General features: G+C 54.2%; 1 protein-coding gene across 1 annotated transcript in view; it reads left to right on the top strand.

The window, feature by feature from the left end:
- Positions 1-20,791, top strand: part of PRIMA1 (proline rich membrane anchor 1) — a 62,252-nt gene extending 41,461 nt beyond the window's left edge. The window contains exons 4-5 of the mRNA XM_042990444.1: positions 2,688-2,817; positions 17,720-20,791. Of these exons, the coding sequence (XP_042846378.1) occupies positions 2,688-2,817; positions 17,720-17,822 (233 nt within the window). The 3' untranslated portion in view covers positions 17,823-20,791. The remainder of the gene's footprint in view (positions 1-2,687; positions 2,818-17,719) is intronic.
- Positions 20,792-21,388: the final 597 nt, after the last annotated feature.

Genomic DNA, 21,388 nt, shown 5'->3' with positions numbered 1-21,388 from the left:
TGCAGTGACCATGTAGGGAAGACCCGGCCTTGATCTGTGCTGAGTCACCCTGGGGAAGACTCAGGGACACCCCAAAATGAGGAACTGAGTGGGGGGAAGGATTTTGTGTTTGGTACCTCACCAAAAAAGAAAAGCACTGAAGGGATTCATCATGGGAAAATGAGAATTCCATTGGATTTCCTTTCCCTTATCTTAGAGTTTATTCCTATGTTGAGTTCCATATTGTATATCTTTTCAGTGTTGGGGTTTCTAAAGGCCAGATCTCACCCTGGCTGAGGGCAGCCGTGTGACTCAGTGACATCCTGGTCCCGGGCATTTCTCAGGAAGCATTTCTGAACCTGCTTGGTTGTGTGATGATCTGAGCCCCACCTCTGGGGACCTTGCAATTTGTTTTTTGTTTTTTTTTTTAACGTTTTTATTTATTTTTGAGATAGAGAGAGACAGAGCGTGAACAGGGGAGGGGCAGAGAGAGAGGGAGACACAGAATCCGAAACAGGCTCCAGGCTCTGAACAGTCAGCACAGGGCCCGACGCGGGGCTCGAACTCACGGACCATGAGATCATGACCTGAGCCGAAGTCGGACGCTTAACCGACCAAGCCACCCAGGCGCCCCGACCTTGCAATTTGTTAAAGGGGCTTTAGCACCTGCTCCCTGTGAAGCACATAACGGCTTTCTGCATCTCCCCACCCAGCGGCAGCAATGCCACAATCTGATAACAGTTCAGGAACCTATAACCCCTCCTTGCTTGTTCTCTCTCCTGGTTCAAGAGTAAAAGCACTTTGGAAAACAAGAGCGGCAGCTCCTTATAAAGTTACTCGCACGCACCGTAGGACCCAGCGAGCCCACTCCCAGATGTTTATCCAAGGAAAACCCGAAAACATGTCTATACCATATATGCAAGTGATTATAGCAACTTTATTTTCCAGCCAAAACCTGGAAAGAGCCTAGGAGTCCACAGCGGGTGAACAGATAAATAGATTGTGGTTTATTCCTGTAGCAGACTATCCCTCAGCCATCAAAGAAAAGGAACTACTGAAATTTGCAACAACGTGGATGAATCTCAAAAAAATTTGCTAAATAAAGGGAGCAAACACACACACACACACACACACACACACACACACACACACACACTGCAGGATCCATTTTGTGACTTTCAAGAACAAGCAAATCTAATCTATGATTTTAGAAAGCAGAATAGTGGTCGGGGCACCTGGGTGGCTTAGTCGGTTAAGCGTCCGACTTCGGCTCAGGTCATGATCTCACGGTCCATGAGTTTGAGCCCCGCATCGGGCTCTGTGCTGACAGCTCAGAGCCTGGAGCCTGTTTCCGATTCTGTGTCTCCCTCTCTCTCTCTCTCTGCCCCTCCCCCACTCACACTCTGTCTCTCTCTCTCTCTCTCTCTCTCTCTCTCTCTTTCAAAAATAAAGATTAAAAAAAAATTTAGAAAGCAGAATAGTGGTTGCCTGCAGGGCAGGGATTGACTAGAAGGAGGCACAGGGAAACTTTCTGGAGTGATGGGAAAATTCTGCGTCACAATAGAGGTGTGGGTTACGCTGGCTAACTCATTTGTCAAAGCCAATCAGACCACACGCATCAGATGGGTAAGAGTCACCGTACGTAAATTACACCTTGATGATTATGACAACATCAGTAATAATGGTGATGATGGTGACAAAGCCATCCATGGTATCCTTTGGGAAGTCATTCACTTATTCCCCATGTAGTGTTGCACCCCTGAAGGTATCTGTTATTAAGTAGACACAGATCTAGGGCAGTGTCTTGATTCCCTTTACATTTAGTCACAGGTCTTGAAGACCTGCCCAAAGCTAATAGTGTCCGTATATCTGTCCATCCATATGTCCCGCCCTCCCACCCTCACCAGCCCCCCTCTTTCCCTCCCTCTCTCCCTCTCCCTTCTCTTTTGCAATTTGGGGCACTTCTTTCCAATCGTCTCTGAACCTGTCAGAGCCTCCAGGATGAGGCTGTGTGATGTCTCTGCTTTCCTCAGAAGAGCGAACCAGCTTTGCTGTGAGCCTCGTCTACACCAGTGCTGCGGTCCGCCGCACACAGCTGGTGCCAAGAGGGAGGACAGGATCACCCCCAAGGACCCCATGGATTGAGTAACGACAGAGGGGCCCCATGGCAGCCAGAGTCAGATGCTTTGTCAGTGACAGACTTTTCCAAATTTTGGCCGCCCGTGCAGATTGAGACAGCTGTAGGCGCTCACCTCATGGGCCAAATCCAAGAGGGGAGACAGCCTGCCTCTTAGAAGAAATCAGCTTACCAAACTGACATCGACGGGCCTCCTCCCGCCATGTGCCCTGTGAGCCCTGCTCCCCACCCCCACCCTCAGAGCAAGCGGATTTAATGCCTCAACTGAGAGAATGAGATGCTCTGTTATTTTTCATGGGAAATTAAACCTGACCCTGCCGTCAGTTAGCTCATGCCAGGGGAGGATGGATGGCCCGGGGCTCAGCGCTTAACCCCTGCTCGGAGCACCCGCCTGGCGGGGGGCCAGCCATGATGTCACCTGCCGCCGGGGTGGGGGCAGGGACGGCAGGACAGGTCATTCTGGTGAATGAAGGATGGTGAGGCCACCGTGGTGTCACCACCCCCGTCCACCTGTGACACGGCCGGCACCCGCTCATCCAGAGGACACTCAGCCTGTGCCTGTGTTTTTCAGCCCCCAACTCTACCTCGTGCCCCGCCGAGGAAAGCTGGTGGTCAGGGCTGGTGATCGTCATCGCGGTATGCTGTGCCTCCCTGGTGTTTCTCACTGTGCTTGTCATCATTTGCTACAAAGCCATCAAAAGGTGAGTGTTTACCCAGCTCTGAGCCCCAAGGGGGCGCCACCTGGGCCGGGGGCTGCTCGGCCCAGCCCCATCATGCTTTTTTTTAAACTATAAGAATTGTCAAGCATTTAATAAGCAGAATATATGATGAATGCCCATCTTCCTTCAGCAAACACTGAATGAGCGCCCCTTGTCAGGCCCAGTGTAGCACGTGTGTGTGTGCATGTGTGTGTGTGTGTGTGTGTGTGTGCGTGTGTGTGCGTAGTGACCCTATCTGGAAGTCACAGGCCCTGCCGTTGGGAGCTCACTCAGGGCGCCTAGGAGTAGAGTTTGGAAATGATCCTTGCAGGGTGGCTGAGGGAGGCGCCATGCTGCTTTGGAGCAGGAACTGGGTTTTGGAGTCAGATCGAAATTCAGATACCAGTTCAAACGGTGTGACCAGGAAGAAATCACTTTAACCTCTTTGGCCCTCAGTTTCCCTATTTGTAAAATGGGGGGACAGCGCGCCAACCTGTTGTGAGGAATGGTGACGTGCTTCTGTAAACAGTACGCACAACACGTTTACTCTGCAGTGCCCGGCGTATAGTAAGTGCTCACCGAGTACTGCCCCAGTATCCCTTGTCCCGGTAATTCCAGACAGAGGAAGAAGGATGACAGAGGAGCCATGCTTCTCTGGGGGGGAAGAGAGAGGTTGAGATGCCTCAGAGAAGGTTTTCAGCGAATGTGACACCGAAGCTGGGTTTTGGAGGATGAAGAGGAGTGTTCCCGGGGAGTCGTAAATGATCCAAACAGCAAACTCTCTTTCAGTAATACTCGCTGTCATTTCTGTGACTACCAACTCACTTTGCCCTTCCCAAGTGATTACCAGTCACCATCCCCTTGTCAAATTGGGGTCCTGCCACAGAGTGTGGCTATCGTTGGGTCCGAGGAGTACTGAGGGTCCTAAGTATGGTAGAATAGGCCATTCTGTGGATGGTACCCCCTGGAGATACAGCACAGCAGCTCCAGTGATAGCCTCCAGGCTCCAAACAAAATGCAACCCCCAGCCCCCAAGGACCTTGGGGGAAGATAGAGTTTAAAAGACAAACAAAAATGTTGCAAAATGCCCAAGTGTCCTAGGCATTGTGCATAGATTTCTTTTTTTTTTTTAAGTTTTAAAATTTATTTTGAGGGGCGCCTGGGTGGCTCAGTCGGTTAAGCGTCCGACTTCAGCTCAGGTCACGATCTCGCGGTCCGTGAGTTCGACCCCCGCGTCAGGCTCTGGGCTGATGGTTCAGAGCCTGGAGCCTGCTTCCGATTCTGTGTCTCCCTCTCTCTCTGCCCCTGCCCCGTTCATGCTCTGTCTCTCTCTGTCTCAAAAATAAATAAACATTAAAAAAAACATTAAAAAAAAATTTATTTTGAGAGACAGAGACTGTGAGCGGGGGAGGGGCAGAGAGAGAGGGAGAGAGAGAGAGAATTCCAATCAGGCTCCAAACTGTCAGCACAGAGCCTAATGTGGGGCTCAAACCCATGAAATTATGAGATCAAGACCGGAGCCAAAACCAAGAGTCGGACCCTTAACCCACTGAGCCACCCAGGTGCCCCATAGATTTTTTAAAAAGGTTTTGGAAATTCCCAAAGGCCCAAAGTTAGGGGATCTATATTAAGAACAATTGTAAAACCTGAAATATTTCACCATAGCCTTTTAATCCGTTGTTCTATGTGATTTGCTTTAATAATTGAAAAGCAGAAAGAGTAAAATATCAAGTTCAAAGTCTTAAAACGAATGCACGGTCGGGCACGGAGGGTGAAGGGCTGTTTTCAGGCAACAGCCTGCATGCGTCCCAGTGGCCTGGTGGGAGAGGCAGGACAGGGGGCCGGGTCCAGGTCCAGGAAGTCCACGTGGACAGGCCAAGCCCCGGGGATCTGCCTCCCAGCCAGGAGCGCCTTCTGCTCCCTGCTCTCATGTTGTGAGGTCACGTCCAAAGCGATGACCAATCACAAAGAGTAGCTGTCATCCAGTGTCTCTTCCACAGCCGGGGGCTCATGGCCTCACCAGCATTCCCTCAGTTCGTCCTTGCCACACCTTTTTCCAATCTGCTGCGTTTTATAGGCGAGGAAACTGAGATTCAAAGGGGTAAAGGGAGCTGCCCCGGATGGCATAACCGGGGAGCAATGGACTCAGAATTGGAACCCAGAACCACAGGACTCCAAAGCCCAGCCCTGACCATGGCTCCTATACTGTATATATATACATATATACTATACTCCTATACTATATATATATATATATATATATATATATATATATATATACACACACACACATATATACATGTATATACATGTATACATGTGTATACATGTATATACATATATATACATGTGTATATACATATATACATGTATATATACATATATGTGTGTATGTATATATATATGTGTGTGTGTATATATATGTGTGTGTGTGTGTGTGTATATATATATATATATATATACATACACACACACATATACACACACTATTGCAAGTATTGAGCTAAGAACACACCTCAGTATTCCTGTCTGCCTTTCCTCGAGGGTGCCGGGTACCTGGGGGGTGCCTGCTTCTTTGTGGACAGAAGGACAGATGGAGAGAAAGGCCCTGCAATTCAGGGGGAGGCCCAGGCGTTGGGAGACTCCCAGGGGCCACAGCCAGTCCAATTCCCAAGCGTTTCATGGGCGTCTACTGTGTGCCAGGCTCTGTGGGGACAGAGACAGGTGAGATCCAGGTTGTGCCGATGGGCTGCTCACCTGACCACAAGGCGGCGGGGTCAGATATGTGCAAGAAGCCGTTACAAGGCAGGTGGCGAGGAGGCTGCTGGGTGTTTGCGAGGACGAGCACGCCATCCACCAGTAGACTGCCTGGGGGTGGGCACTAGTCCCCTGGAGGACGCCCCTCCTCCGCTGCCCCAAACCTCTTCTCAAAAAACATGCTGTCTGCTCCAACGTCAGGAGGGCAAGAGGGCAGCATCAGGAGAACTAACTGACATTAAGAGCTGACTGTGGCAGTGTCGGCAGCTGTGGCGTGCTAGGCTTTGTTTCAGTGGAGCTAGGGGTCTCCCAGGAAGGCGTGTGGGGGCGCCTCCTCACCTCCCCTCGAGCAGCCTGAGGGGGCCTCGTGTCTGCCCTCTGTCCCCTTCCACAGGCTCTGAGTTCTTGGGAACAGCTAAGATCTGTTCTTAGCTGAATACTTTCATACTCAATACTGTGCCTGGAGAGACACAGAGCTCAAGCCACAAGGCTCAGGGTATCCCTTCCGGGTGTGTGGGCGGGGCTCCTTCCAGGGGTTGTAGGCGGGGATTCCTCCAAGGTGTGGGCGGGTCTCCCCTCCAGGGGCGTAGGCTGGGCTTCCCTCCAGGAGTATCTGCTGGGCTCCTTTCCAGGGAATGTGGGCAGGGCTCCCTTCCAGGAGTGTGGGCGGGGCTTCTTTCCAGGGCATGTGGGCGGGGCTCCCTTCCAGGTGTGTGGGTGGGGCTCCTTCGTGGGTGTGGTGAGTTCAGGGAGCCAATGGTGCTGGTGAAGCACCCCAGGACTAGTAGCAGTGGGGGTGGTCAGCACCCCTGGGACCGGGACAAGGGGAGGAAATTGTGCCACAGGAACTAGGGAACTGGAGAGCCCAAGACTCAAAAGAGGGGCCGCTTACCAGGATCTGTGCTTGGAACAGCTGGAGATGAGCCCCAAAACAGGAAAGGAAGAGGAGAAACACCCCAGATTTTCTCCACACTCCCTGGTCTCCTGAGCGTGCCTCTCATTAGCCAAACCCAAGGAACAGGAGAGGCCAGGACCAGCACTGGTAGGCATCAGCCCCCAGGGCACAGAGCAGGGAGAGAGGAGGGAATGGGTGAGTGGGGGCAGTAAAGACACCAGCACAGTCCCTGTCCCCTGTGCATCCGCACCATGATCTGCGTCCATCCTCTTCTGGGCAAGCCCTGGGACTTGGGGTGAAGACCCAGCCCTCTGCCCCTCCAGACCTCACAATCCATAAAGGGCATCTGGCACACAAGGATGGATAGTCAGTGACAGGAGGGGGCTCCGTTCACAGTCAAGTGGAGACAGAAATAGAGGCCAGCACTTCCAGAACTGGCCTGGAAGGACTCCGTGGGAGAGGCTTAACCCTTTGGGGGAGGGAGAAGGAGGCAGCCCATGTTACAGCCATGGAGGAGAGCAAATGGCCCCCACTGCTGACCGAGCTGACCTCTGCCGGGGGCTGTAAGAGATAGCATCGTGCAAGCCAGCTGTCTGTCTGCATTTCTCTCCAGAGTCAATGGAGGATTTCTTGCTCACGGCCAATTCCTTTTGGTTAATAATTCATTGGAAACATGCCTTTTCTCTCAGGAAACAAAAGCATTTCATGTCACTGTAAAACCATTAAAAGGAAAAACCAGTGATAAACCCGGCTCTTTTTTTAACTCTCACAGCCTGGAGTCCCTAGGGGAGGATTTCTGAGAGATCTCTGTGAATGGCCCAACACAGCCTTTGGGAGTCACATTGCTGGGAGGATGGTTCTAGAATCAGCTGGGGTAGGAAGGTGGTTCTGGAGATGCCAGCTTGGCTTGGCATCTGGGGTGCAGGCCGCAGGGTCCACAGGCCTCTGCAGGGATGGGAGGAGACAGGAGCAGGTGCAGAAGCAGCACCCCGAGGTGCCCCCACTGGGCGCGACCTTGGGGGGAAGTGGGAGGTCTAATCAGCACTTCCTACACATAGACTTAGTGAATCAGACTTCGTCCTGTGACTCAACAGACGCACCTGAGGTCCCAACTCTGTGCTGGGTGAAATGGTGCTCGAGAGTGGGGTCTCCCAGGAGAGGAGCCCGAGGAGGGGCATCTCACCCAGACCTGGGGCCCTGAGAGGTTTCTTGGAAGTGGCGGGGGGGGGGGGGGGGGGACTGGTGTTAACCAGACCAAGATGCTGAGAAGGGGAGTTGCTCACGGTGAGACCAGCACATGCAGTGCCCTCCAGGTCCCCTGCCAGTGACCCCAAACTCTGCGGGTCCCCAGCATGGGAGCCCACACAGCTTGCATTTCGGTGGCCTCACTGCCGTGAGCTGGCTTCTTTATTCATAGCTGCAGGATGATTGAACCCCAGACCCCTTGGGTGGTCTGTACACTTGTGCCCCCCCCCCCAGGCCTCCTCCCCACCACCCCGCCCTGGGCCTGGCATACACATGACATCAGACAGCCTGGGGTTGTTAAAAGAACCTGGAACTGGGAGTCCAGACCTCTGAGCCCCATTCCCAGCCTCAGCACAGCTCAGTGAGGTCGCTGTCTTCCCTGGGCCTGTCTCCCTTACCTGTAAAATGAGGGTCCTCTAAGTCTCTGTCCAGCTCCTGAGCCTTTGTTTCCATCCCTAGATGACAAAGAGGATTGCCCCGAGGGCATTCCACGTCTCAGAGGTATGAATGCTGATGGAAATGCTTGCCAAGGGCTAGGCCAGGCGGCAGGGCCGTGCGTGCTTGGCACAGGGGCTCCCGTCGTGGGGTGGGCGCTTCAGGCACAGTCCCTGCCCTCAATGCACACACCTCCTCCTGTGGGGAGGAGAGGGTATTGATCAGACCACCCTCGGAAGGACCACGTATTACAATCAGAGAAGAGTATCTGAAGGGAAGAGAGGAGTATGTGAGGGAAGAGAGGAGTATCTGAAGGGACTACCAAGGGGCGCCCGGGTGGCTCAGTTGGTTAAGCACGAGACTTCGGCTCAGGTCATGATCTCACGGCTCGTGAGCTTGAGCCCCGAGTCTGGCTCTGTGCTGACAGCCAGGAGCCTGGAGCCTGCTTTGGAGTCTGTGTCTCCGTCTCTCTCTCTCTGGTCTCCCCTGCTCACGCTCAGTCTCTCTCTCTCAAAAATTAAAATTAAAATTAAAATAATAATGATGATAATAAATGAAGGGACTACAAAGTGAAATAATGCTGTAAGGAGAAATAACAGAAGAAGCTGTCGGCCCAGGGTGGGGTAGGAACCTCAAACGAGCAGTGATCAGTGAGAGTCATCTAGACAAAGCTCCAGGGCACAACGTGCCCACTGCCCAGGTAGGAGGGCCAGGCCTCAGACCCCGGCCAGGCCAGGGCGAGGGAGGTCACGGGCCTGTGGACTCTTAAGAGTGACGCCACCCTCCTAGAGTGGCATTTGCAGCTTCTCTGGCAGCCACACCCTTCCTGCAGGGAACACCGTGTGTGGCAGATAGATGACGCCCACCCTGTCCAAGCCCCTCGCCTGGAGCCACCCCCGTACCCCAGGCACACGCAGAGCACCTTTCCTCCTGGGGCCATCCGTGGCGCGGGTCCTTCACCTTCCGCCGCCGATTTGCCATTAAGCCGCTAGACAGCCGTTTCCTTCTAATTTACAAGGTATTGGCTGAAAGACCGATCAAGGGACTGCAGAACAGTTTGGCTCATCCTGCAGACCATTAGTCGCAGACAACTAGGGCGCACACTGCTCGCTGGGAGTGAGCTCAGGCGCGCGTGGGCCGGAGTGAGCCTGAGCACACACGTTATTGTGGGACTCTGGTGCTCCTCGGCTTGGTCCACAAATATTGACTGAGTACCTACTATGTGTTGAGGACTCGACTAGGCTCCAGGGATGTAGAGGTCTACACCATGAGTCCAAGCCCCCTCACCAGTGGAGGAAATGGATTGAATACACACACACACCTACAAGTTAATACCTGAGGTGCTTTTAATGAGTGCTGTGAAGGAGGGGAGAAGCCTGAGAGTAGTGGAGAGAGAGAGAAGGGGGTGGGAGACGGGTTGCTCCCCTAACTCCGAGTCAGGAGCACTGTGCCCGCTTCCCGATGGGGCTTTATGGTTAGGAAGTACCGTTAGGAGGGCGCCTGGGTGGCTCAGTTGGTTAAGCATCCGACTTCGGCTCAGGTTCGTGGGCTCGACACCCATGTCGGGTTCTGTGCTGACAGCTCGGAGCCTGGAGCCTGCTTCGATTCTGTGTCTCCCTCTCTCTCTGCCCCTCCCCTGCTCATGCTGTCTGTCTGTCTCTCTCAAAAGTGAATGAGCATTAAAAAAAAATTTGTTTAATGTCAAATGTGCCACAAGTCTGTTAAGAAAAACAGCAGTCCCTGACTGCCCCCCCTGTTTTCTCCCCCAAGTCACATTCTTGAGAGGCAACCATTTCTGGGTGTCAGCTCTTCTTCTGGTATTTTCTCTCCATATTCTTCTTCTTCCTCCTCCTCCTCCTCTTCTCCTCCTTCTTCTTCTTCTTCTTCTTCTTCTTCTTCTTCTTCTTCTTCTTCTTCTTCTTCTTCTTCTTCTTCTAAGTGTTTGTTTATTTATTAAGAGGAAGAGAGAGCAGGGGAGGGGCAGAGAGAGAGAGGGAGGGAGAGAGAGAGAATCCCAAGCAGGCTCCACCCTGTAGGGCAGAGCCCTATGTGGGGCTCAACCCCATGAACCATGAGGTCATGACCTGAGCCAAAATCAAGAGTCAGATCCTTAACTGGCTGAGCCACCCAGGCGCCGCCGTCCCCATATTCTAAGTGATAGTATATACTGCTGTGAGAATTCTTGTTCAGTTTCACACACTATCTGTTGACTTTCCAGTCTGGAAGATGCAAGTCTCAGCCTCCTAACACAGCACCCACAGACGTACAAAACACTGCCCCTCTCCCCGTCCCCTGCCTACAGGTGTCTCCCCGGGGGGCGATCGGTGACAAGTGTCTGCCTTAGCATGATACACGTATTGTCTGCCACTGACTCATTTCTTGTACTCTGATGTGTTTGCTGCCTTGGAGTGAGAGTGCCTCCTCTCAGTGTGGGCTAATACATCAGGTGATCTGTCCCTCTGTTCCATGTTGGCCTGGAGGCTCTGTCCTCTCCAGGAGGATGGTAGCTCCCTGGGAACTTGGCTACACTCAGTTCTCTCCCTCTCCCATCCTCCGTTTCTCTCTCCAGCCTGACGCCACGGTGGAATTTTTTCAGGACCTTTCCTGAATCATAGACTCCACAGCAAATCAGCCAGTGAAATTAATTTTCTTTTTAACATTGACATTCTCTTTGGAGCTCGGGGGGGCTGCCGAGAAGGGTTGGTTCTTACGGAACGTGTGGCAAGCAGAGCAGGCCTGGTGGCCTGGGGCTGTGGCCTGCCACCGAGGAATGAGTTTCCTGTGGTGTCTGAGCCAGAGTGAGCCTCCAAGGTCGGGAGGAAACTGAGGCCTGGCTGGGGAAGAGAGCCACTCAGGTCGCAGACGTTTCTAGCCCCTCCTCTCTGACGGCTGAGCCCCTCCTGCTCCTCACTCAGGCCCCGGCTCTAAAACCACCTCCTCTGACCAGCATCCTGGCCGGGCCTAGACCCTTCTTTCCTGCCCAAGCCCCGGAGTTGTAGCTCTCCTTGATTCATGTTTCTGCTTTCTGCTCTAGGGAGGTTAACGGTGGTGTCTTTTTTTAAATGTTTTGTTTCTTTTAATTTTGAGAGAGAAAGAGTGTGAGCAGGGGAGGGGCAGAGAGAGAGAGGGAGTCACAGAATCCAAAGAGGCTCCAGGCTCTGAGCTGTCAGCATGGAGCCCGACGCGGGGCTCAAACTCACAGACCGAGAGATCATGACTTGAGCCGAAGTCAGACCCTTAACCGACTGAGCCACCCAGGCGCCCCATAATGTTGGTGTTTACACGTGCATGTGCCCCCGCGTGTGTGAGGGGCTGTGTGCACACACATGCCCACCCTTGCACGCGCATCAGAGGTGGAAAGCGGTCACGTCTTCCTCATCCCTGTCCCCGGTGCACCTGGCACGTAGTAACTATTCCATGACTTTCTACGGCTTGAATGGAGGCTTGTTTACATAGACTTGCCAGATTCTACCTTTCAAATGAGCAAACTCTATTTAGAATTTCGGTAAACTCAGTTCTGTTTTGTTTTTTTCTCTCTCTCTGGCTAAGTGGAGGAGGAACGCGCCCGATTTTAAGTGCCAGGCCCCTCCCCTCCACCAGTTTGGGTGACCCTCTGCCAGCGGTGCTCCCCTTCCTCTGACCCTCGTGTCTTGAGCCCCTCGCTGTACTCAAGCTGGAGTACGTGTGCGGTGATTCAGCAGCCCCCTCCCCACGTCCAGGGTGGCCCAGCCTCCCCCCCCCCACCCCCTCACTGGGCATAACACTCTCAGAGGAGCCCCCTCCCCTTCCTCCCCAGCACACACACCACCAGCCCAGCCCTCTCCCCCTGGCTTCTGCCGACCTGCAGAATCAAGGGCAGGGCTGGGCAGGAGGAAGACAAGATAGGTGGGGCCCAGGGACTGGGGACAGGAGTGGGACGTCTTTTTTTTTTTTTTAATGTTTGTTTATTTTTGAGAGAGACAGAGACAGAATGCGAGTGGGTTAGGGGCAGAGAGAGAGGGAGACACAGAAGCAGAAGCAGGCTCCAGGCTCCGAGCTGTCAGCACAGAGCCCGACGCGGGGCTGAACTCACCAGCTGTGAGATCATGACCTGAGCCGAAGTCGGACGCTCGACTGACTGAGCCACCCGGGCGCCCCAGGAGTGGGACGTCTTCATCCGGCCTTATCTCGCATGAACTTCTGGGAGCGAGATATTCACCTTGAGTGCATTTTGGATTCCTGGGGTCTCGAGACTGGGGCTACCTCGTGCGCCAAAACCTCTTGGGCCATGTAGGGCCCAGTGCCAATGATTGGGCACTCGAGACCCAGCCATTCCCGTCTGTCACTTCTCCCTGCTGCCCCCGTATGTTCTTGTAGCAGCACCACCCCCAGGGGCCAAATCCAGCCTCTCCGGCTGGGAATCAAGAGCAGCACGTCTGGCTATACCATGAGTCAAGCCAAAGCCAGTGCGCTCCGAGGAGGGACCGCCTCTGGCCGAGTGCTGAGCATGGGATACGTGACCTTTGCTGCTCCGAGACTACCCGACCTCCTTCGGGACCTCGGCTGGATTCAGGGAGCTGGTGCTTGTGCTTTGTTGCAGGCCCGAGACTCAGTCTTCTCACTCCGGGGCCGCTGCCATCCTCCAGGTGGTCCAGGGCTCGCTGTTCCCCACTGGTGGGGTCAACACACAGGCTTCTTCTGAGTCCCCTATGCCGCAGTATCTCATTATTATCACCTCCACAACCCTTCCTCCAAAAGGATTGGGCCCAGAAAGGGTGGAGGCAATATGTGTCCCCACCTGCCTTGGGCTGAGACGTTTATTTGGGCTCATTTGTTACCACCCCCGCCCCCCCACGCCCCCAGAAGGGACCCACCTGCTGTGGTGGGTGATGAAATCCTGTCCTGGCGGGAGGAGGTGGGCAGCAGGGATGAGCTGCTTTTTGTAGCGGGGACCACATAGCGCTACAGGCCAGTCACTGACAGAAAGGCAGGCAGATTGTGGGCGCTCTCGGTGCCAGTGGGTAGGTCCCTGCTTCTCGGGGGCCCTTTTGTCACCAGGAAGCTGTATCCCTCTCTGAACTCATCTCTCTAGACATGCTCGTTGGAGGTCGCGAGGCAGGGTGAGGCTATAGACCGGGATCCCTGGCGTAAGGAGTCCTCCAGTGGCTCCCCACGGCATGCAGAATGAGATCCAGATGCCTCACCCTGCTGGCTGGGTCCCAGGGGTGAGCCGAAGCCTGGGAGACTCACAGACGCCAGCCTTCGACTTGCTCAGCCGGAGGTGGCTGAACAAGGAAGCCCTAGGGAGATGGTCAAACAGCGGGGCCAGCTGGAGCGTGAGGGTGCCGATGGGCTGCGTCCCTGACTCCCCTTCACCCAGGTGGTGGGGAAAAGTGTGCTGGGCTGGAAAGGAGGCCGCTGCTTCTCCTGGCCGACGACTCCCTTGGTGGCTCGGAAGGGCTCTTTTTGGCTTCTTCACCCAGGTTTGGAGAAGTCTGCAGGCCACAAAGGCATCTCATCGTGGAAGGGGGTGTGTGTTTGTGAAGGGGTATGTATGGACGTGCGTGCGTGTGTGTGTGTGTGTGTACGTGTATGGGTGTGGTGTGTGTGTATATGGGTGGGGTGGGCTGTGTTTGCATATGGGTGTGTTTGTGTGTGTGTGTTTTGGGGACGATGCCTTCGGAAGAAGGGAGTCTGAAACTGCTACACTTGACTGAGAGCAGCCCCTTCTGCGGGGTGCGTGAGACCAGAAGCGAGCCAGGCAGCCCTCCCTTCTTAGGGTGGGACCTGTCATAACATTGTCAGCAGGGTCCAAGAGGGGCAGCTGGGTCCCGGCCTTTCCTGTCCTGGCCCTTCCCGCCCGGCCCGGCGTGCGGGCGGAGGTGGCTCCTGCGGAGGCCATGGCTCGTGGCCCGAGCCCCCCGGAACTGTCAGCACAGCGCCCCGTGTAAAGAAGTGCCTGCTGCTTGCCAGGATGGGGGCGAGGGGGGAAGGAGTCTCGGGGTGGAGAGCCCACCCTCTGACAGGCAGGAATCCTGGACATGGCCAAGGAAATCTCACCTCCCTTTCTCTTGGTTTTAGGAACCAGGCCTTGTAGGGAGTCGTCCGTGGCCATCTCTTCCCACACCAGGGTGCACATGCCTTACTTTGGTTTAGCGGGACCAGCCCTGGCTGGCTCACAGCGCTGCAGAGCCATGCTGGGTCCCGGCGAGCCTCTCTGGCCTTTCCTGAGCCCCACGGGCATCCATTAGGTAGGAAGTCTGTGCAGACTGGAGAGCGCTGGCCGTTGCCGGCCAACAGGACAGCTCCCCGCTGACACCTTTCCAACAGCAGTGCTGAGAGCTAACAAACACTTATGGAGCACTTGCTGTATGCCAGATGCTCATCTAAGTGCTTGACCTGCATTAACGTATCTAATCCTCCCAACAGGCCTATGAAATGGACACCATTATTGTGCCCATTTTATAGACCAGGAAACTGAGGCACAGAGAGGTTAAGTGGCTTGCCCAAGGTCACATGGCTGGAAGTGGTGGGGCCTGGGTTCACTGAGGCATGACATCTCAGCACTCGGGCAGCGTCACCCTGTAGTGCCCTTTAGTGGAAGGATGGTGGGGGGAGGGGGGAGGTAGAGCCATCTCCTGTTGTAGGTAAAACTCCAGATTCCACTGGGCTCCTGTGACTCCCAGACAGGCTTTGGGAGGGGGCTGGGGCAGCAGTCCAGGGAGTAGAGCGGTTGGGGGCTTAGCTCTAGTAGAGGAGGGGAGCAGACCGAGCCCACTTCTCAGGAGAACCTTTGGGACACTAACCCCTCCCCTTGCCATGCCCAGGCTCCTGGAATGTTCCTGTAGGGGTGCTGGGCCAGCCACCGGGTGCTACTTTGCCGGGTGGAGCCCCTATCCAGACACCCTTTGTCCTGGGACAAAGCTGGTCTTTGGTGGGAAGCTGGCTGGGGCCATTGAGAAGGCCCTGGGGCTGTCTCCTGGCCTTGTCCTCAGTGTCCCTCTGGCCAGGCTTGCTTCCTGCCAGGCCCTCTGGGCCAACATTTCCCTCCAAGGCCCCAGGAATGCAAAGGGGTGTCCTAGCCAGCAGCCTGGCTTTAAGAAATGTCACCTCTTCTCCTGGCAGAAGTCCTGCAGATTTCCTACCCTCACCCTGAAAAGGTGGGAACTCTGTGCCCTCCATGCTTTGCCCATTTCCATGGGAGTTCCAGACGCATCTCTCCATTATCCACTCCTGAAGGCCCTTCATTCAGCCTCATCTCCCCCGACCTGGACCCATTCCAGTTGATTTTTCAGACTAGCCCAAGATTGAATATTTATTAGGGAGAAAAGCCGTGAAGCGGTGTGGGTTTGGGCTCAGAGATTTTTGCCTGTTAATATTTTCTGGAATCCCGATCCTGATGTCCCTCTCCCCCGTCCTCATATATTGATGATGAATGTAGGAATCTCACTTAACTCCATCGGTGGCCTCATGGCGAGAGCAACACAGGATCTCACTGTAAGAAAATATACCCTCCACCCGAGTTTCCAGGCCATGCACGCCCAGAGTCAGAAATGACGCCCACCCAGCAGAGTCAGAGCCACTTGAAGCCCCTGGGAAGGAGTGGGCACAGGGGAGACATGAAGGAGACTGAGGGAGAAAAGGCCCAGGGGCAGAGGTTGGCTCAGAAACCATACTTCCACAAGCCCATCACAAACAAGGACACTCGTCTGACCCCTACACACCTGGGGGTTCCAGAAAGTGTCTGTAGCATCTAAATTAAGCGGGGCTCTTGGGATATGCTGGGTTAAAGCAAAATGAGACAGGCTTCTTGGAGGACTCTCGAGAACTTTTGGAACTCTCCAGGAGGAGGGAGGTGGGAGGCCTTTCCAAGCTGATGGGACCATAGAGCCTGTTTGCGGAGATAATGCCCTGCTGGGAATGCTGACTTAAGGGAAAGATGTCTGGACCAGGATATGGTGGAAGCAGATGGCGGCCCAGGCCGCAGCACCAACCAGCTGGGAGCCCATGGGCAAGTCACAGCTATCCCTAAGCCTCAGTTTCCCCACGTAATGGATCTCTTAACCCCAGGCCTAGCTTCTTCAGGGGACCATTGTGAGAGGGGCCAGAAACATCTGTAGCTGAGAGTGCTTTGTCCAAAGCGTAATGCGCCACGGGAGGAAGTGCTGGTTTGCATCTCACACTTCTAGAAGCCACCGTGGCTGAGCCTGACACCCAGAGTCCGTGAACTTGGGTTTCTCTCTGTGGTTTGTGAGCTAGTTTCTGCAGCAAGAAAAGAAGGGAAGTTAGTAGATTTGATCTCAGGGTGTTGTCTCTGAGCGGGCCTAATAATCCCACCCATGAAACTACCGATAACCACCTTGGAGACCCTGCCTCCCCTAAACTAATTCACCTCAGACTTTATTCCATAGGCAGCAGACTAGGCTCCAAGTACCAGTCCTCAGGCTGGGTTCCTAGAGGCTCCGGGGACGTTGGAGAAGGCAGAAGCAATCAATCACCAGGTGTTCAGAGATGGCCTTAGACATTCAACAGAGACAATACACAGCAAAGGCCAGGTCAGGCTCAGCCCCAGAGTTCCTGGGGACAGAGGTGACTGAGCTACGGCCCCACGGGCCTCAGATTCACCCGAGAGACAGCAGTATTGTGATATGGGACTGGGCTCCACAGCATGTGTGGCCTAGATCCAGAGGCTGTCGCCAGGGGCCTGGAGGCCTCCTGAACCAGCCAGGAGAGGAGGTCAGATTGGAGCCAGGCCAGAAAGTAGTGCTGCGAATTCAGAACCTCTGCGAGTGAGCAAGAGCCTTCTCAGAGCCTCCCACCCAGCCTTCCTGAGCCTTGTATGTATGGGAGAAATGGCTCTTGGGGTCAAATAGCCTCTGGAATGGTCTTCAAGTGGCCTGACATTAAGTGCTTGAGAACCACTAGTATGCACTTAGTTCGGACACTCGCCATTACATCACCGCTGCCATTGACACAACCATAACCATCAGCATCACCACCGCCATTACCATAACCGCCGCCGTTGACACAACCATAACCACCACCACCGTCACTTCCACCGCCAACTCCACCACCATTTCCACCCCCATTACTCTTCCCACCGCCCCAAGCCACCATGGCCACCACCAGGCGTCACCGTCACCGCCATCCTCTTTGTCACCTTTTCCATGTACCTCTGACCGCACAGAGGCAAGGCTGCAAAATCCAACCTCTGGCGCCTCAACTCTGCACCCCCAGGTATTCCTCTTCACAACCGCTTGCTCATAATCAGAGATCAACCAAAGCCTGACTGTACGTCTTACACAGGTTCTCCGCTCTTATTTGTCCCAAACAGTCCCAATTCATTATTAACAGCTGTTGTCCCCGCTTCATGATTAACAGCTCTCCTCTCTCACTCTCAATTGTGTCCTGGTGTGTACGACACACTGTGTGGTCCCCCTCATTAAGACCACCTCCAGCTCCTGATTGGCCCCCACAAGGACCAGCGGCCCAAGGATACTAACCCAGAACAGAGTCTGGTGGCCTGCCTGGAAGGACATGATGCACCTACCCCTGCCATTGGTCATTAACGGGTGTCCCTGCCTCCCCTCCCAGGAAACCACTGAGAAAAGAGGAGAATGGCACCAGTGTTGCTGAGTATCCCATGACCTCCTCGCAGAGCAACAAAGGGGTGGACGTGAACAGCGCTGTGGTGTGAGTCTGCAGACCCCGGACTCGCCGGCCGGAGGGGCACGTTGGTGGCATTAGTGGACACGGGAAAGCAGGAGGACACGAGCTGACTCTGGGCTTGTCCAGGATTTCCCAGGGAGAAACCATCCCGTTCCCAGCCTGCCCCTGGTCAGCTCTCGGGCCAGCTCACCTGCGTGCGGCAGCCGGGGCCGCACCGCCACACCCACTCTTCACGTCTCTTCTCCATCTTGGACTTGATTTACTGTCTCCCAACTGCGCTCTGACAAAGGCAGGGAGTCTGTCTGTCTGCTGGGGTAGGGGGGCATCCTACCTTAGCCAAGAGAAAGGTGATCCAGGAGTCACTTGCCTGCCAGAAAACCTCTCCTCCTCCCCGGGAAGACTGCTCTCCATTCACCATGCGTCCCAGCAGAAGCCATCAGCACAGCCATGAGATGTCCCCTTCCAAAGGTGCTTCCCACACATGTCTGTCACCCCATCGGCGACTTGTCTTTAGTCTTCAGGGCCTGCCTCCTTTCTTCCTGTTCCCTCCCACACCCCCGGCGCCTGGCTCTTGACTTCTGACCCCTGCCACGGTGGGCTGTGAGCCCAGCCTGTAAGGTCCCCTCCTGACTGAGCAGACAGAGGGGCTCTTTTACACCCAGAGCTAGTGTCTGACCTTCCAGAGGCAAAACAAGTCACTGAACGCCACGCCAAGGACCCGGGAAGGACAGAGCCCCCTCTACCCACTCGCAGACTCATTTCCACCCCTGATCCTCGCAGGAACTGATGCCTCCATGTGAGCCACACCCTGCCTTCATCCGGAGAGGCCACCACTCATGCCAAGCCCAGCACTTTGGGTTAGGCTGACCCGGCCTGGCGCTGGGTCTCCCCGATGACCCCCTAAGGCCCTTCCCAGGTACTCAGACCCTCTCCGGAGAGTCCCCAGCCTCGCTTCATCCGGAAGGAGGTGGTGTTCTCCCAGCGGCCCCCTTCGAATGTCTTGTGTTCTAAAAATGCTGAACCGTCCAGAGGGGTTGGTGGATGAAGGGAAGGAAGGGGAGGGAGGGAGGGAGAGGACCCTCCGGGTCTGGTGATCTTGGTCCCCCGGCCTGTTTCCCAGGTGGCCACCCGACCTGTGGGCACATCACTAGGCCCGTGGGGACAGAGGCCTGTGGTCTGGCATCGCCCGGATTGGGAGAACACTCCTGACCCCGTGGTTCCCTCACCTCCCATACACTTGCTCAGAAGGAAGTGGACACATTTAACGGTTCCGCTCTCTCTGTGTAGGAACTGAGCTAGGTGGACTCCGTCCACTTTCCAGACCACCAGTGTGGTTCTCTGAAGGGTATTTGGGCCACAGTGAGACTTTGCCATCCAGGTAAGCCTGACAAGACAGCAAACAAATCCCCGTTTGGGCTGAACCTTGGAAATCCACCTTGGGTTGGGAATCCCTTTGCCCATGGAGCTGTGTACCATTGTGTTTCGGAGAGCAGAGGGGAGAAGGTGAGTTTGCTGTGACCCTCACCCGGGTCCTCCCCGCAGGTCAGCAGGAACAGGCTGAGGACAGGCCCAGGCCCATACCCTCCCAGAAAGGGCTCTGTTCTTCCTTTGGGTTTTCCTTCTGTGTGAGGGCCTGTGTTTGGTTTGGATTTGCGTTCTGCTTTCCCTGCCTACCTTGGCATGGCACGGTGCCACCAGTGGCCTTTGTCACTGCCTCGAGCTGGTGATAAAGGGCCAGGGGATGTGGGTCTGCAGCAAGGCTCTTTCCCTTACTGCCTGTAGCCTGCCATCGAGTCCCCTGCGTGTTCCCTGAACAGACACTCGGGCGGGACCCCAGCTCTATGCACACGGCACCTTGGGCTCAGAAGTGATGGGAAGACACCTTCAGTCAGAGGGGAAGGCCCTGACTAAGGGGTCATGACGTGATGGGCATCCAGCCTGGGGAGACCTCAAGGGAGGCAGGGCACAGCCCAGCTTTGCACAACCCCACAACTCCCACCTTCCCTCACCCTGGCTGAAGCCTAGGAGGTTTTACAGTTGGCCTAACCCTCCAGCCGCAGGCAGGGTTTCCCAACTGTGCACCCTTGGCATCCACCTCGCTCTAGGGACACGGCCAGGGCTCCACGAAAAGCTAACATTTGCGCATAAATTCCCCCCACATCGGGTTTGTAAAGTCTCCTCTCTCGGCTAGTGCAAACCAAGAGAAGAACCCAGTTTTTAAAAACGAAGTCACACGAGAATTCAACCCCACAAACCTAGAACTGGCCATTTGGATACCGTCCTGTGTGCCGCAAGGAGGCCTCACTGGATTTTTCGCTTAAGTGACAAGAAGCATCTGTAAGACCACACCAACCTGGTCTTTGAAATCGGAACTTTTGTTTAAGGAACGTATCTGCAGCCCCTAAACGCAGACCAATCTTCAGGCTAGCCCAGACTTTGAGGTCGAGAAATGCACATTTCTTGTCTGCATTTTCTCAAATGGATATTTTTTAACTGTCTCCTAGTTGAGCCCGACTTAGAATGGCATATAGGATCTCCCAGAGTTTTTAGGTGTTATTTAGGAGCTTCTAAAGCAAGTTTTGGAAGAAAGACTAATAGCTATAAAAATATAGACATATATATTATATATAGTTATATATATATATTTAAAGAGATATCTATATCTATATAAAATTACTGTACTCTCTGAATCTGTACACAGTCTGACTTAAACAGCCCAGGTAGTATGGGATATCTAATGCATGAATGTAAATATCCTGAGATCTGCCTTCCTCGCAATGTGCCGTGTGCATACGGGGAGAGGGCTCTTGTCTCTCGTTCTGTCTCAACGGACAAATGTACAAGTGGTGCCGTCTTGTCCACCAGCGAGCCACTAATGTGGATTTTGTGCTGAGACCACGCAGGGAGCAGGACCGGCAGCACTGGGGGGGCAGACTGGATGCTACTTATGAGGAAGAAAGTACCATGCCTTTTTTATTTTCAATAAAAATACACTTATACAGATGATTATCAGCTGTCTTTTGTGGCAGGGGCCTGGTCCTGGGCAGTGGGGGGCATGGGAAGGAGAGAGTGGGCTGAGTGTGGGGTGTGACCCTTCTTTGAGGGCCCGGGGGGGGGACCTGCTTCATTTCCATATGGTTTCATCATAATACCCAAGACTGGCATTGATGGGGACTCTAAGGTCCCAACCTTGTCTCTCCTCCCCCGCACTCAGCCATCTTGATCCTTGACTCAGCTGAGAAGACCAACCCTCCCAGTGTGCCTGAGACTGGGAGGTTTCCCTAAAACATGGCACTTGCAGAAAAGTGCCTGGGTGGCTCAGTCAGTGAAGTGTCCCACTTCAGCTCAGGTCATGATCTCACGGTTCATGGGTTTGAGCCGTGCCATTGGGTTCTGTGCTGACAGCTCATAGCCTGGAGCCTGCTTCAGATTCTGTGTCTCCCTCTCTCTCCCCTCCCCCATTTGTGCGCTCTCTCTCTCTCTCTCTCTCTCAAAAATAAATTTTAAAAAAGTTTAAAAATTTAAAAAGAAAAAAACCCAGAAGTAACTAGGAATTTTCTGTGTTGCTCCTTCCATCCCCACCCTACACCTCCT

The sequence above is a fragment of the Panthera tigris genome, chromosome B3 (genome assembly GCF_018350195.1).
Source record: "Panthera tigris isolate Pti1 chromosome B3, P.tigris_Pti1_mat1.1, whole genome shotgun sequence".
NCBI lineage: Eukaryota > Metazoa > Chordata > Mammalia > Carnivora > Felidae > Panthera > Panthera tigris.
Note: the sequence above shows the minus strand (reverse complement) of the source record. Positions and strands in the feature narration are given on the sequence as shown.